The 16,958-nt window shown below is 37.6% G+C and overlaps 1 protein-coding gene across 1 annotated transcript; it reads right to left on the bottom strand.

Annotated features, from left to right (window-relative positions):
• Positions 1-3,228: 3,228 nt before the first annotated feature.
• Positions 3,229-16,896, bottom strand: LOC117420908 (polyadenylate-binding protein-interacting protein 1-like). Its single transcript, XM_034034656.3, has 11 exons — positions 16,201-16,896; positions 12,206-12,381; positions 10,276-10,479; positions 9,385-9,497; positions 8,924-9,035; positions 7,895-8,020; positions 7,287-7,393; positions 6,805-6,922; positions 6,611-6,665; positions 4,910-5,003; positions 3,229-3,705 (listed from the first exon to the last, which is right to left on the bottom strand). The coding sequence occupies exons 1-11, from the start codon at positions 16,415-16,417 to the stop codon at positions 3,606-3,608; spliced, it is 1,422 nt and encodes a 473-aa protein (XP_033890547.3). The 5' UTR covers positions 16,418-16,896; the 3' UTR covers positions 3,229-3,605.
• Positions 16,897-16,958: the final 62 nt, after the last annotated feature.

The following is a 16,958-nucleotide window of genomic DNA, read 5'->3' as shown; positions in this document are numbered from 1 at the left end:
TACTGAAACGCTTAGGATTAAGTTATTACTGTATTTAATTATTTCAGGGCGTTTTGCGTGTGCTGTTGTTGTCAACAAAGTTTTCTTGATGTTTCAATTACAAACCATTTTGGAAAATATAAATTAGTGGAAAGACAGGACACGTCGATCAATTTTTATTAATCGTCCATATATTTAGAACATAAGAAAGTTTACATACGAGAAGAGGCCATTCAGCCCATCTTGCTCATTTGGTTGTTAGTAGCTTATTGATCCCAGAATCTCATCAAGCAGCTTCTTGAAGGATCCCAGGGTGTCACAATTATTCTATTTTCTTATATATATACAGTACTGTGCAAAAGTTTTAGGCAGGTGTGAAAAAATGCTGTAAAGTAAGAATGCTTTCAAAAATAGACATGTTAATAGTTTATATTTATCAATTAACAAAATGCAAAGTGAGTGAACAGAAGAAAAATCTACATCAAATCAATATTTGGTGTGACCACCCTTTGCCTTCAAAACAGCATCAATTCTTCTAGGTACACTTGCACACAGTTTTTGAAGGAACTCGGCAGGTAGGTTGGCCCAAACATCTTGGAGAACTAACCACAGTTCTTCTGTGGATTTAGGCAGCCTCAGTTGCTTCTCTCTCTTCATGTAATCCCAGACAGACTCAATGATGTTGAGATCAGGGCTCTGTGGGGGCCATACCATCACTTCCAGGACTCCTTGTTCTTCTTTACGCTGAAGATAGTTCTTAATGACTTTCGCTGTATGTTTGGGGTCGTTGTCATGCTGCAGAATAAATTTGGGGCCAATCAGATGCCTCCCTGATGGTATTGCATGATGGATAAGTATCTGCCTGTACTTCTCAGCACTGAGGAGACCATTAATTCTGACCAAATCCCCAACTCCATTCGCAGAAATGCAGCCCCAAACTTGCAAGGAACCTCCACCATGCTTCACTGTTGCCTGCAGACACTCATTCGTGTACCGCTCTCCAGCCCTTCGGCGAACAAACTGCCTTCTGCTACAGCCAAATATTTCAAATTTTGACTCATCAGTCCAGAGCACCTGCTGCCATTTTTCTGCACCCCAGTTCCTGTGTTTTCGTGCATAGTTGAGTCGCTTGGCCTTGTTTCAACGTCGGAGGTATGGCTTTTTGGCCGCAAGTCTTCCATGAAGGCCACTTCTGACCAGACTTCTCCGGACAGTAGATGGGTGTACCAGGGTCCCACTGTTTTCTGCCAATTCTGAGCTGATGGCACTGCTGGACATCTTCCGATTGCGAAGGGAACTAAGCATGATGTGTCTTTCATCTGCTGCAGTAAGTTTCCTTGGCCGACCACTGCGTCTACGGTCCTCACCGTTGCCCGTTTCTTTGTGCTTCTTCAAAACAGCTTGGACAGCACATCTGGAAACCCCTGACTGCCTTGAAATTTCTGTCTGGGAGAGACCTTGCTGATGCAGTATAACTACCTTGTGTCTTGTTGCTGTGCTCAGTCTTGCCATGGTGTATGACTTTTGACAGTAAACTGTCTTCAGCAACCTCACCTTGTTAGCTGAGTTTGGCTGTTCCTCACCCAGTTTTATTCCTCCTACACAGAAGTTTCTGTTTCAGTTAATGATTGTGTTTCAACCTACATATTGAACTGATGATCATTAGCACCTGTTTGGTATAATTGTTTAATTATACACCTGACTATATGCCTACAAAATCCCTGACTTTGTGCAAGTGTACCTAGAAGAATTGATGCTGTTTTGAAGGCAAAGGGTGGTCACACCAAATATGGATTTGATTTAGATTTTTCTTCTGTTCACTCACTTTGCATTTAGTTAATTGATAAATATAATCTATTAACATATCTATTTTTGAAAGCATTCTTACTTTACAGCATTTTTTCACACCTGCCTAAAACTTTTGCACAGTACTGTATATATATATATATATATATATATATATATATATATATATATATATATAAAACAAGACCTGTATTTATTTATATATTTGTTAAAATAGGTTATGCATTTTGTGAATAATTTTAAATTTTAAACTTAAAGGGAAGAGATGTTGCAATAATGGTAATTGAATATTCCAGTATTATTTTAGCCTACACTCACCTCATCTTAGTTTTCAAACATAACTGACTTGTTAGGTCAAAATAAGGATTTTCTTCATTGGGGACTGTCCAGTGCAAGTTTACTAGACAACACACTCGCTTTATATGCATACCAAGCACAACAAAACAGGATCCTTTTATACCTTCATCACAGTGCCTTCATTTGCATGCCTTGATTTATATGTAGGCTTGGATGAGCCATGGGAAATCCTCATCAAACCCAGTATGTGTTCTGGCTGTTGCCAACATTACAGTACAGGGCGATTCATAAACAATGCACCATATATAAAACCAAACAGAACATGTTTAAATTGAGCTCTGACATTGGTCTGGCACATGGTACTATTTTGAATCCAGTTACCCAACGGGTATTAGCACATTCTTTCCAATGTTGTCCTGTAATCCAGCAATGCTCCTGACTTTGTGTACCTGTGATGCACATTGTTTATCAATCACCCTGTGTATTCAACAAATTAAAAAAGGAACAAAGATTATTATTTTTTTTTTTAAACTTAAAAGGAATCACGTAATCATCACACAGTACCTGAATGGATACAAATATAGCAAAATCAAGACAGTTAAGAGTTTGACAGACAGATGGACGAATGGGCACAACCACCATATTAGGGTCCCCTATTTTCTGAATGACGACCCTCATGTTCTGCGGTATTTTAAGGTGGTTTAAGCACTATCCGGTAATGGAAACCACAGCTTGCTACAAGAAATGCTTTGAATCTAGTGCATTCTGGACCATGTTTAGCATTACATGAAAACAATATTTTATGAAAAGAAAACAAAAAAGAAAAAAAAACACATTAAAATAAAGGATTTAATCATATTTCTAACAAAAGAGACAAGTAATGCAGTGCATAAAAATGAATGTTCAGTTTCAGTACTTTCCAAATATTTTTATCCAGAACATGTGTTTTCCTAATATTGCAATTAATATTTTATTAACTAACACAATAAACAAACATTGAGAAATGTTTTACACTTAACCCAAAGCCCTTTCCTTAAGCATGTTTAGATACTTGGAGCTCAACAAGAGCCCCATTTCACCCCCAAGACATCCGATTCCTGAAAAAAAGTAGACTATATAAAAACATTCCACTAGAAAATCAGGCAATTCTTGTTAGAAAGGATTTATTGCAGCCAAACATACTGTAACATCCACATTAACTAAAAAAACAAACATTTTGTTCTCTGGGATTAGATTTTTATTCTCTTAATTCAAATTATTTGTTTGTACCTGTAATATCTTGGTTCAATAAGCTGTATTCCATTACTTTGCTGAAGTACGTGCTTAAAGATGTGCTGCCTTGTAGTTTAACAGAAATCCCTGCTATATAAAAACGAAAGAAAAGGAGCGGAGATGTGATAACTTTCTTAAAATGTAAGCATATCCTGTGTTTTGCTAAAATGTAATACTTTATTTTTTTTTTACAGCTGCTAACATTCCTGCAGTATAAACATAAAAGGATTCTGTGCTAGTCTACTTTTTGCTCATTGTTTTCTTTTCTTTTCTGATTCCAAGCAGAATTTCTCAAAGGCTTCTTCAATTTCTGGGTCCATTTCATCATCATCATCATCATCATCCAAGTATCTGAAAGCAAACAAACAGCTGTTACAGCCTACTCATTAGGACCATGATAGTGCAAATACAATTGATTATGGACATTTAAATCTCCACTTTAATAAATAATAAACCTTCATCAAGGCTATTGTGACATACAAGCATATTTCAATCTTAAGAATACTTCAGTTTCGTGAACTATTACAGTGTAAAATTTAGGTTGATTAGGTGCAGCTAACAATCTATATAAAACCAAAGGACTTACTTTATAGGCGGTCAAAGGAGAAAGCTGAACAGTGTCTCTGTTCTAGAACATACATTTTTGTGTATTTCAGCTGAATTGCTCTTTGAGCTAGTATGGGATTCAGAATTTGTTTTTTTTTGTGAAAACCATTATAAAACCTGATGTTCGATTTAACAGATTTATTAAAATAAGAGAATCAAATGTCGGAATGATGAATTTGATCTGCGAGCTATGTTATAAAAATATTTCTACTTTTTGATTAAATAAGGTATGAAAAGTGTGAGTAGATCCTATGAAAATGTATTTTATTTTTAAATTATTTTTGTAGACACACTTGTCTTATATAGAAAGGCTTTTTCAAACCAACAAATTATAGATTTAATGAAGAATGTAACAATTATTTTTGAAGGGTTACCAAGTGGACTAACTTACCTTGTAATGCACTGTATAGCTTTTATAAAAATGGTGGTAATGTTTTGAATTTTCACAAATATTTATACTTATTTATTAAATAGGTATTCTTTTGTAATTTAATATTAAGTTATTCCTTTATTATTGCTGATCAGTTAGCAACAGGTGCTTTGCTTGGATAGCACTGTAAATTATGTTTTATTTTACTATTTGCCTTTTGGAAATGACGAATCTACTAATCTATTAAGTTTGATTAATTTGTAATACGTGTATATCCTCTTAAAAAATGTAATCTGTTTGTACTTCGATAAGTGGAAGCCTAAGACTAGTTCTTAGAAGGTTAAGTGCTAATTAACTGTGCTCTGACGAAGGTCTTGTGACCAAAACGTTTCTATTTTCTCCACAAACTATCATGACTACAATACCTTGTGTGCAGGAATGTCCATACAAAGTTTCATATCAGTTGGACATGATTACAAATTTATTATGCAACTCAACCATAATATACCTACTTTTCAAGTACTGCCAAGGTTTTATAAAAAAAACACCACTTGTAATTATAATCAAAGCAAGACTTACGCATCACCGCTGTAAGGATGTGTTCCATTCTCCTCGTAGAAATCTGGAAACAAATCCTCACGATCCAGCATCTCCTGGTATTTTTCAGAATAGTCTGGAAAATTATAATTTTATTAGTGATGTCAAGCTTTTCTTTGGAAGCAGACTGATCACACTGCTCATGTAATACCTGTATGTAATACCATGTTCAAAACATCCATAGGACTTAAAATGGGACAGGCCAGTGCACTAATGTGCATACCTTAGCATGCTAGTTTAGTTCAGTTATAAAGATTATACATGTTGGTGTTGCTGGACTTGAATTTGGATGTATGGAAAACATGGGGCCATATTACAGAACAATTTCCTAACTTGCTTTCCTATCTTATCTTTCATAGCTAGGATAGGATTTTTCCTAACTTGGTACAGTACATGCCAGCTAAACAGGACGACCACTTTAGTGAGACGTTTTAATGGGAACCGATTAAAAATGTGCAAGTCATTTTCAGTTTGTAGGCATGATAAAAATACAAAATTTCGCTTTAGTGGGACGACTGGCGGGCTTTGCCTGTACCTAAAGTTAAACAGCAGTTTCAGCAAAAAAAGTGTGGCAAAGAAACGCAGGGCTCTAAATTTTACTCAGGAAGAGAATAAGGTTTTGATCGCAGAAAAATCTATAATAAAATCTAGTTAACAATAAATAACGGTATTTAAAAAACACAACTTATTAAATTTCAGTCAAACACCATTTTATATTAATTAGGAATGCCAACACACAACAATATCTCACAGGCTAAAGTAAAGCTAAAAATAAGAACAGTACCGTGATGTTCGTGCCTCTGGTGTGAAAGAAAGTGTAATAATTGTGTACATGATTGAGTCCAAACAAGTCATTTTCGAGTTACATTACACATGAGCTGCTGGTTATAGTTCAAAGGTCTTGCTGTGTAATACAATAACACAACAGAATCAACACAGGATACTTCATATCTTATTCCTCACTAAACCTTAAAATATCAATCATCATAATCACCAACAGTAACGTGTGAGCGTGTCAAACTCCAACTCCATGCTGTCCCGTACACAACACGATGAATCACCTTCTCTCACAGGAGATGGGGCTAGATCTAGATGTAGCTTACTGTTAAAAGGTACGCATCCCAAAATATACTAATATACAGCATATTCTATATAGGTTCACTATAGAATATGCTGTATATAATAAGACCTACATTCCCAGAAATGTGTACAATACAAAACTTAAAATCTAAAGCAGAACAACAATAATACATGAGCATCATTTTCTCTTTTGGTTTTTTGCATGGTTTGTTCAGATCTTGCAAACTAACAATTAAGCAACAGATAGGAAAGGTTCCACCAAGTCCTAAATGTTAGGAAAGAAACTTAGGAAATGACCAAGTTAGGAATGTTCTGTAATATGCTATCTTAAATTAAGATAGGTAAGTAAGTTAGTAGAGCATTTCCTGTAATATCAACTCTAAACTTGTAATTAGGACATTCTATCTCTTAAGATGTCACCTCGGATGCTTTTGTAATATGGCACCAGGTCCTAAATCAGGGGAAGGTGTGTATTATGAAATCCCAGGGTTGTTTCTTATTAATATATTATACCTGTGGGATACAGGGATTAAATACCCAGCTATGTGAGAATAAGATACACACAGTTGTTACATATTTTTTTATTCAAATATTCAAACATACCTGGATCAGCCGCAGTAAAAGGTACACCGTCTGCTGTGTAAAATGTTGGCTCGTTCTGTTTGGGGAAAAAAAAAGAATATATATTTATATATATATATATATATATATATATATATATATATATATATATATATATATATATTCATCTACAACAACAGACTGGATTATATATTTGCCAGTTTGTTGAGCTTTACCATAAAATAGTTGGGATCGTTTTCTGGAGTGGCTTCGCTACAGGCTGCTGCTGCCTGAACTCGCCCCCAGTTACTGGACCTCAGCTCCACCAGCCTCAGTAACATCTGCTTCACATCCCTAAAACAAAACAGAGGTACAATACTGGCAAGAGAGACTATAGAAGCTTGCATAAAAGTCAGCAGTGCTGAGCTGGCTAAATCCCCAGGCTAATTTAATACACTTCAACCAACATTATGATTGTCATTAATACCTATTACAACCTTCAAATCTTTAAAGCCATCTCAAACCAATTAGATTTTGTTTTATGGTGCAAAGTAACATATGATCTGTACTAGCTTTAGTGTTGTAATGTGATTTTTAGTATTGCTTTGTACTGCCATCTAGTGGCCTGATGCAGTATTTTAAAAGTGCTTCTTAGGTGGATGCTACTCTTCTGCCACCTCTGGATTCCTACCATTTGTTAGCAGGGATAGTATCCTACCTGCTGCAGGATGCATCAAGCACGATATTTTCAATTCTCTGAATAAGCTCATCCATATCTGATTTTCCTTTTTCTTTCCATGCATCTTCCAAAACAGACCCAGTTAACTGAGGGGAATTCAAAAGAGTACAATCATTAAAAAAACAAGGTTCTCATGCAATCCAAAAACATTGGATTATTCAAATTTATTTGGAGGGAAAAATTACCACGTTGTAATTAAACAGTAACATTTGTGAAAACCTTTATTTGTTTGCACCTGCTTCAAAATAAGGCCCTTTATTATGCATGAAATAGAAATCGGCAGGCTTTCATTGGGGAAGGTGTCAGACTGAAAGTGACTAAGGTACTTTCAAAGTATGTAGCGTTTAAGGTGGTCTCCAACATATAGTCCTCAATACATTACTGTGACATTGATTCTGATTCCCTTAAGGGAGCTGTGCATATATATTTATCAACTAGATGAGCCATTCTCAAAATAAAAGGTAAAAATGTAAGTGTTTGAAATGTTTTAATTGTCAAATAAAAAGTACCCATATCCTTGCCTAACATTTAATACAAACATGATAAGCAATACAAATGTCCTCAATCCAGTGCTATGAAGTTATTACCTTTAGTAGCTTCACTGCACAAATAAGGTTACCATCAACAGGGTTAGAGAAAAGAGCATTCATTAAGTCCCGAAGACCAGTCAGAAGAATTTCAGCTCTGTTCATCTGCCCGTTTGACCCCTTTATCTACAGGTAACAAAACAAGACTTGTGATATCATTTTCTGTTGAACAAAAAAAGGATGATCAATCATTCATACAGTTTTACAAAAGCATTTATTAAAACTAAAAAGGAGTTACTGTGCAGAAAAACAAAGCACCATTTAAGGCGTATGTCATCTCAGATCGAATGGTTTGAATATGGATTGTGATATGTATCATTGATGACTACAGGTAAAAAAAAAATGTGGCAGTAAAAAAGTTTTCCATGAACACCACCTGCAATGAATTTATTGAGAACTAATGAATACAGCTTATACATGCACTCTGAAAGAGTTGTTTGTTTCAATAATATGGTGAGAGTTTTAAAAGAATGTGGCACTGAAATGGTTAATGTTCACTGGACATCACTGGTAATGGAACTTTATCTGAAAGAATAGAATGCAGCTGTGTACCAACTATAAAAACCCTGTGTCAAAGCATGTGGTCTGTATCATTGAGGTTAAGCACTGTAGCCGTGGTTATTGTTAACTCTGGAACTTAAGTTGGAATATAAAAGAATACATCGGTTTACCAAACATTAAGACAGTAGCTCAAAGTGTACAGTTTCTCTGCAGCTGTAACTTCAAAAGGTCACATGACCTCAACACCCATATTACACCAGCAGTGAATTATATTAATCACTAAAATATGAAGTCATCACCTCAAATAGTTTGGTCTTTGACACTGTGGGGACAGCTTAGCAAAAAATTAAAACAAAAGGGGTTAGTTTTTATTTTTATAAAATTGGAATCATGTGACTCAAATAAAAACACTGCAGTTGGATTTTGATTACCCTTAAAGAGAACTTCCCATCTCTCCCCAACTCCCGCTCAGTTGGGTTTAAAATAAAAGCAATCATTTGCTATAAAACACCATGAGCACACTCTTACCTCCAAGTTCAGGTACAGTTCCCCCAAGAACAGCACAAAAGAATGAAAACGTTTCCGAGTGGCTTCATCCTCCTTCACTGCCTGTTCTCTCTTGTCAAACTCTGTCTGACATCTATACAAAATTACAACTTTATACGTTTTAAAAAGGGACTAAATAACTAATTGTGCTTCAAACGAGAACCATTACAATTGAACCACTCAAGGCATATGTAAAGCACATTTTCCACAAATAACCATCAATAGTGGATCTAGATCTTAGGAGATAAACAGCATGTAAAACATTAACACATTCTAAGCAACAATAAATGGCTCATTTGAAGACATTAATGGTCATAAGCTAAAACAATGCAAGTTCTTAGCCACATTTAAGTGACTATGATAAGTGCGTTTTGGCGTCACGAAGCACTCAGATAACTATTCATTAGGGAACAGCAGCAGTTAATGTGAACACACATACTAACCTCAGAAGCAGCAGCTTTCTAAAATTGCCACTTGGGGGACTCATAGTTAAGTGATGAGACAAGTAATTGCACAGTCGTGCTCCTGTGTATGAGAAGTTCGGGACCAATGTGGACTGAAGACAAAAGAGGAAAGAGTTACTTCACATAAGAAAACAAGAAGTGAAAGTGTGTGGATATCTTCAGAGTATGGTTGATATAACTTGCATCTTTCTTCCCAATCAATTACATTTATTTTTAATTTTTGTAAAGCAATCAAAAATATGTCAACCGAAAAATCAACCAGGAATGTCTACTTAAATGAATAGCTATGGGATGCCACCAATGACCGATTTAGATTATGACTTCAGAAATATTTTTGAGTTTGTGTTTGTCAAATATTATTTTGGAGGGTGGGTGGATACATCAGAATTAGCTTTTTCAGTTTGAGGTTATTTTTCAAAAAGAAGAATACAATCTTGGTATGCATTTATCTAACTACAGACAGGCACTCTTGTTTTGCAGATTTGTGTTTTGCATACAAGGATCATATATCTTAAGACTTACAGGCAAGCACATCCAATCTGAACACTCATTGTGAACCGGAAACAAATACACACACTGTCTAGTTGCCAAATTCCTGTCTCCAGTGTGCTCTGGTGGGCAAGTCCACTGGGATCCTTACATTGTTGGTTAACTCGTTTCTCTACCTCTTAATGGTAACACTGTATAACTCCAAGCTCTGTCTTTGAAGGTCTACGTTTTCAGTTTGGCCATGGATCATGGGTGAAGGGTCATTAAGGTCATGATCAGGTACTGAAACAGTTCTGAATATACAGTTACTGTGTCATGCAAAACTTGCCTTTACTATACGGTCATTAAACACTAGGGAAAAGCTGCTCAATAGAAACACACCTGTTGATAGATTAGTTCTACAAGTTCGTGAAGCATCTCGTCTGTAGTGACCCACCCATTCAGCATCGCAGTGATGTGCTCAATGTCAGTCTCAAAAGCTCCCGGGGAATCATTCAAGTGGCTTAGGAAATCTTGCACAAATTCCGAAAGAGTGGGCTCAGATTGTATGGAAAAGCTATCGCTTCCATCTTCAAAAGATGTATCCTGAAAAGAAATGGCAAGAAATATCTCCACTGACACAATTATGTTTTCTGTTTGTATTTCAGTAGTTTTAGAGAGGTTTGGCAGTCCAAGACTTACAATAATTACATTGGTTGATTGTTCCTTACTGGAAGAAATACAATTCACATGCAACTTCAGCTGTGGTTCTCTTCATTTTTTGTTTAGGTAAATGGATTTGGGTCTACTACTCATTGGATTATTTCTGGTCCCTCAAGATTCAATCCTAGGGCTAACTTTATTGTAGGGCTGCAACGAAGGGTACATTTTAACCTTTGAAGGTTCGGAACACATTACCGAAGGAAGGTTTGAACCTTCAATGGTACTAATTTGCATAATTTACTGGTTACGTCACCATAACTACTTGTTTATATTTGATTGAAAAACCTATTTTACAGGTAATCCATTTAAATGGAATAAGACATTCACATGTAGTTTAAAAATACGATATATAGAACAGTAATCATGTTTTTAGCATTAAAATATACATTTATTTACACGTGATTGATGCGCCTTGCGATATATACAGTAAGCTTGTATTGCAGCAGCACGAACTGCAGTGGACTTAGGCCACTGGATAACACAAGTTGGAGGGAGGAAGGGCAGACGGTGCTCAGTTTTCAAAATTAATTATTAGTGTTAGCGTATATTTTGTATGTTTCAAACATATTCTACCATAGCACTTATTTTACACTGTCTTGTATTCAGTACATATTTTACTGAAGCACTACAACTGCTATAGGTACCCACCCAGTGCTTTGGCATACTATACCCTGCTCCATACACGGCACGGCGCCATATAGAGTTGAATTTATGGTTAGAACATGGTCAGTAAATTGTACATGTACTATACTTCACTATTTTTAATGTGCAAGTCAGATAATGAAATATTGAGGTAGCACTACAACATTCATTTTCACGTAAGATGACAAAACCCAATTATTCATGTCTCGCAAGGGGCGCTCCTCAGAGTTAATGTCCAGAATCTCTGTTGCAGAAAATATTTAGGAGTTTTGCATTATGTAGCCTAATAAAATAAATGTACGGCCTGCCAAATGTTTGTCTACTACCTCAAAGTTACCCATAGTCTACTGTATGAATTTCACCCTAACAAACATTTATTTTTTGGCATAACTGTTTTAATTAGTACCCAAATGTCCTGTCCTTTTTTTATCTTGGATTTTTTTAAAGGATATTTTCACAACAACTTAAAGGAAAGTGGAAAACCCAGGCCATGAATTCCTTTCTGACAGCTGTTAGTCTACTGCAGTCACACGTGTCTGAATATCACACAGTGTTATTCTAGCTATAAATAGGCTGAAACTTTAGGACATGTCATATGATTTAATAAGCCTGTCGATCGCCTGCAAACATTGGTAGTAAAAGTTTGATTTATTTTTCACTTTACCATAAAGAAAAACAGACTTTGACATTAAAACAAAATATTGTACAAAATATATTCTAATCGCTGCATGACCTAAGAAAATCTACATACTGCAGTGACTCTAGCCAAGGATGAAAAACAAACTAAGTACACTGGATAAAACTGCCCTACAGCACAGGATACCAATGAGAACAGTATTAAACGGTTAAACACACAAGAATGAAACTTATCTCCAGCAAATTGTTATCTTTAACTCTCTGCTCCACCTCTATTAAAATATGTATTGCTGGTTAGGTTATAGATCATACATTGCAGTTTGGTACTTACTGTGTATGAGCTGTAATTTGCTGGGTAGAACTCTGGTGCTGTTGCCGATAGTCTTGAATCTGCAAGAAGGGCGTCTGCCACTTGGGGGTTGACTCTTGGTGCGCTGTTACTGTTGTGTGCTGAGTGCTTCTCATGTGCTCCAGGGGGGGTTCTGGCTGCTCTTCTACTGTCTGAAACTGTACAAAAGCATGTGAAAAGAAACTATTTCACAGTAAACCTCAACATTTATATATTGCCGTTTTTATAATAAAATATAGAAATATTTTTTGTCATGTGTTATATGCAGTACATGTCTCAGGAGGCATTGTGGTCCAGTGGTTAAAGTCCAGGGCTTGTAGCCAGAAGGTCACCGGTTCAAATCCTACCTCTGCCACTGACTGACTCACTGTGTGACCATGAGCAAGTCACTTAACCTCCTTGTGCTCCATCCTGCGGATGAGATGTTAAATTAATGTCCTATTGTAAGTGACTCTGCATATAATGCACAGTTCACAGCCTTCCTCTGTAAAGTGCTCTGTGATGGTGGTCCACTATGAAAGACTAAATATAAAAATAAAGATGTTATTTTGTTCGCCGATAATTTCCGAAACGTCCAGCCATATTGTTTAACTTCTGACGATTCTGTTTACCATCTGACCTGTATTGTTAATTTATGCAGAAGATGGTTTAGAGCATGTCTCAGGTACAGGCACCTCAGTAAGTTGCTACTGTGCAAAAGTGACATTTCCCCCCTAGAGAAACTTACTGAATAGAAGACTTCTATAAACTACAAGGGTAAGGTATCGTGACCATTCCATGTCAAAGCAAGCAGTGCTGAAACATCTTCAGCTTCCTCATCTTCGATTTCTTTCCGACACTGAAGCATGAACCTCTACTCATCCTGTTACTGGTCATGGTGATAAGAAATTGCTCGAAAGCGTCACCTTTTTCAGTCACCAGTGAATTGTATACTGAGCATCAAAAGAAAATGATCACATTTATTTTCGGAAAAAAAAAAAAAGTATATAAACGATGGACATTGACAACATTTTTTGGTTTCTTTTATACCACTTGATCATTCATCCTAGACCATGACACGCTTCAGTGACTGACTGAAGCATATGCACTTAATCACCTAATTAGTGAGACAGTTGATTGGATGTTGATCGGAGTGATTTCAGCTGTTGAGCTGAATAAAAGCAATAAAGAAAATCATAGAAAAAAAAAACAACAATATGCTACTTCTGTCAAGAGAGCAGCACCTTCGTGCAATCGGCATGTTGGAGGCTGGACTAGGGCAGAGTACTGTGACTCGCCGTCTTGGGTGCTCACAGCCAGCAATTTCAAACCTGGCGAGACAGTATAACCAGACACACTGTCAATGACAGGCCACAAACTGGCCAATATCGACAGATCATTGTGCAGCATCTTCGTGATCATTTTCGCACTGCTAGTCGAACAGCATCTGATACTGCAGGTCATAACAATCCATTCATAAGCAGTTCAACTGTAAGAAGGCGGTTACACAGTCATCATCTACAGGCCAGACGACCATACAGGGGTCCGGTGCTCAGCAATGTGCACCATCACAACAGGATGAGGTGGTGCCAAAAACACCTTACGTGGACTCGCCTTCAGTGGAGCCAGGTCCTATTCAGTGACGAATCGATGGCCCTGATGGATGTCAGCGAGTATGGTGTAGACGTGGTGAACAATACGCTAATTGTTGTGTACGAGAGACCAATTGGTGGGGAGGTCCAAGTGTGATGGTCTGGGCAGGAGTGTCAAGTCACTACAGAACTCCGCTGGTAGTGACTGATGGCAACATGAGTGCACAGCGATATGCTGGCCAAGTCCTAAGGCCTCACCTGGTGCCCTTCTTGCAAGCCCATCCTAATGCGACAACATTCCAGCAAGACAACACATGTTCACATGTTCCTCGTGTCAGGACAGCTTTTTTGCAGAATGCGAACGTGAGAGTCATGCCATGGATGCCTTATTCCCCAGACCGAAGCCCAATTGAACATCTGTGGGATGAACTTGGAGGACAAGTGGCTTCTAGGGCTTGGAGACCACTGAACAGGCAGATGCTTATCCAGGCACTACAAGAGGAATGGGCCAGGATTCCACAAGACAGCATCCGAAACCTGGTGCAATGCATGCGTAGACGTACTGCTTGTATTGCTTCCAATGGTGGCCACACACGCTATAGCCTGTGACTTACACAGTATCCCCCGTCACCCCATAACATCAGACAGTAAAATGTCAATTATTGGTCAGCACAATAAAAAGTCACTGCACCTGCTCTGAGACAGTTTGTCATTTTTCGATCACATCTTGTGCATTTTATCCAAATGTGCGATACGTTTCTTTTGATACTCAAATATAAGTGATACGTTTCTTTTGATGCTCAGTATATGTTTGTGTAACTTACTGTAGCTTTGTATGAACAACCATCCTACTTTAATACAAATGTCACATGAAAAACACATCCATGAAGATGGCTGAGCAGAGGATACCTTGCATCTATAATCAATAGGCCATGTCTCTGAAAGTATTCAAGATAGCCACCTGCCGTTTTGCATTTCCATCAAAAACAATTAAAATATAAGATGGTCAAGTTAGAATTTCTTGTTGATTTGATACGGAATTACCCTTCTGTATGCACAGTTCTTACATCCGCCTTAGAGATATCCCCAAAGTCAGACATACACGCTGGTAAGGAAACGGATGCAAAAATTCAAACTGATGCCTTTGAGAAAGCAGATTTTTTTGTAACAAAACTTGAGGAAGGGCTCATCTTGACAATAATATGAGTAGTGGCATGTGTTAAATTTAGGACTGTGGGCACAATTTAGACAGAAGGGAAGACTGACAAATACACTACGGGAAAATAAACTGGGGGTAAGTGAAGGAAACAGAACAGGACAAGCATAGCCTTTGACCTTTGTTCTTTTCATAGTAGACCTCTAAGGAAACAGCAGCAACCCCGGTTTAATATTTGATTGAGTTTTACACACCGGTTTTGCGGAGAACATATAAAAAAGAGCCATATTAGATTTCCTTAACACCCAACCTCTCATTGCACAATACCACTCTTATCCACCCAACACTGGAAACTACACGTTTACATTTTCTTCTTATCGGCATCCTACTTTTGCTTCAAATCAGAGGGAAACTAAATGCTAATTTTGTAGACAATCTTAAGAAACAAAAATAAAATGGACGGAACTGCTGCCACACTCTAAAAGGGTTTTATAAAAGCACGGGAACTTCACATAGGTAAACGAGAGATTAAATAGGTGCAGCTGCAGGCCAAGGCAATGTGTACATGTCCCCTCTCAGTACACGCAACATAAATTAGTAACCATATAGTTTACATAAAGCTATACCCATTCTAATGCACAGAACGTTCACACAAACACTTAATAAAACTAAAACAAGCGCTCGACACTGCAGGGCCCACACAGCAATAAGTGTTATGGTGGTATAGGATCACCAGTCTCCTCCTAGACACCACTGAATGAAGATCGATTTGCACCACGACAGGTATTTTCCAAATAACGTGCGAGGTCTATTGAGCTGCAGAATTTCTTCAGCATCAGAGGCGGGGTGAATTCATAATCGGATGATATTCTCAAGATTTGGTCTTGTAACTACTGTCACACGATTTAATATAAAATACTTGCTCGTGGGCAAAGACTACTTTTGCTAAAAAAAAAAAAAAATTGTTAATAAAATGTATTACACTTATATTCAGTGTTATGACAAACTACCACAGGTCTGCACACGCCCACTCGAGCAGGTCAGCAATTAAATTATTTACCGTAATTTTACAATTACTCTGTCAACTACTTAACTCAAACCAAGTACATTTTACGCGCTCTACACATACACTGTACCTTAATAAAATAAATTATGTTCAAACGTTATTTTCTGAACACCACGTGCAGCATCTTTGCAATTAATTATATTATTATTTCGGAAACACTTCAGAAGCATCATGTCTTGGTTACCTGCATTTGCACTGTTTTCTACCACTGGAGGAGGGGACGTTCTCGGCTGTCTGAGTGGCTCCTGTTGGAAAAAACACTGTTTGGGTTGCGCATCTCCACTCGCTCCCCCGGCCCCAGGCACAAGGATCCGGCCGATCGCCTGCTCTCCCAATCCGGGGCTGTTAGGCTTTGCCCGGTTCCGTCCCGCCCCGGGAGCACGATCGAAGTTCTCCGTCATTCCCGCAAGTGAAAGAGGCCTTTGTGGCGCTTCACAGCAGCCGCATTCGGACAGACAGTTAGGCGTAATAAACAGAATCGACGTGGGTGATATTATTATCACGTATATTGGCCTGGGTACGTTATTATTGTTATTGTATGTTACTCGGAAATCGAAACTAAACAAACGCTACCGTTCCGGAGTCAGACTTCCTGCTGCAATACAGCAGCACAAATGACTGCGACTACTAGAGGCGTGGAGTCCGAAAACAAACAGTTCCGAGGTACAGACGGTACTTATCTTTCGGAGACTGAATGCTGTGTTAGATTCCTTTGTAAATTCAGGGTCATCAGCTATAGATACGTGCATTTATCAATTATGTGAAGCTTTCAACGACGCATGATTTTATCTTCCAACACCAATACAGGCGGCATGCTACGGTGGCTCTGAAGGGCAAAACACAAGCAAATAACAATCATGTTCGCGACATGCAAACAAATTCAAGAAATGGAACACTTAAGTGAGCCAATGGAGGAACAATCACTCATTGGTATAGGAGTGA

Source organism: Acipenser ruthenus, chromosome 1 (genome assembly GCF_902713425.1).
Source record: "Acipenser ruthenus chromosome 1, fAciRut3.2 maternal haplotype, whole genome shotgun sequence".
NCBI classification, from domain to species: domain Eukaryota; kingdom Metazoa; phylum Chordata; class Actinopteri; order Acipenseriformes; family Acipenseridae; genus Acipenser; species Acipenser ruthenus.
Note: the sequence above shows the minus strand (reverse complement) of the source record. Positions and strands in the feature narration are given on the sequence as shown.

Bases quoted from the DNA above. Each gene is read 5' to 3' on its own strand.
- LOC117420908 (XM_034034656.3), bottom strand. From the start codon at position 16,417: ATGACGGAGAACTTCGATCGTGCTCCCGGGGCGGGACGGAACCGGGCA. The intron at 9,036-9,384 runs GTTAGTATGTGT...AATTTTGTATAG, and splicing joins AGAAAGCTGCTGCTTCTGAG to ATGTCAGACAGAGTTTGACA. The intron at 6,666-6,804 runs GTAAAGCTCAAC...TTCCCCAAACAG, and splicing joins ACGATCCCAACTATTTTATG to AACGAGCCAACATTTTACAC.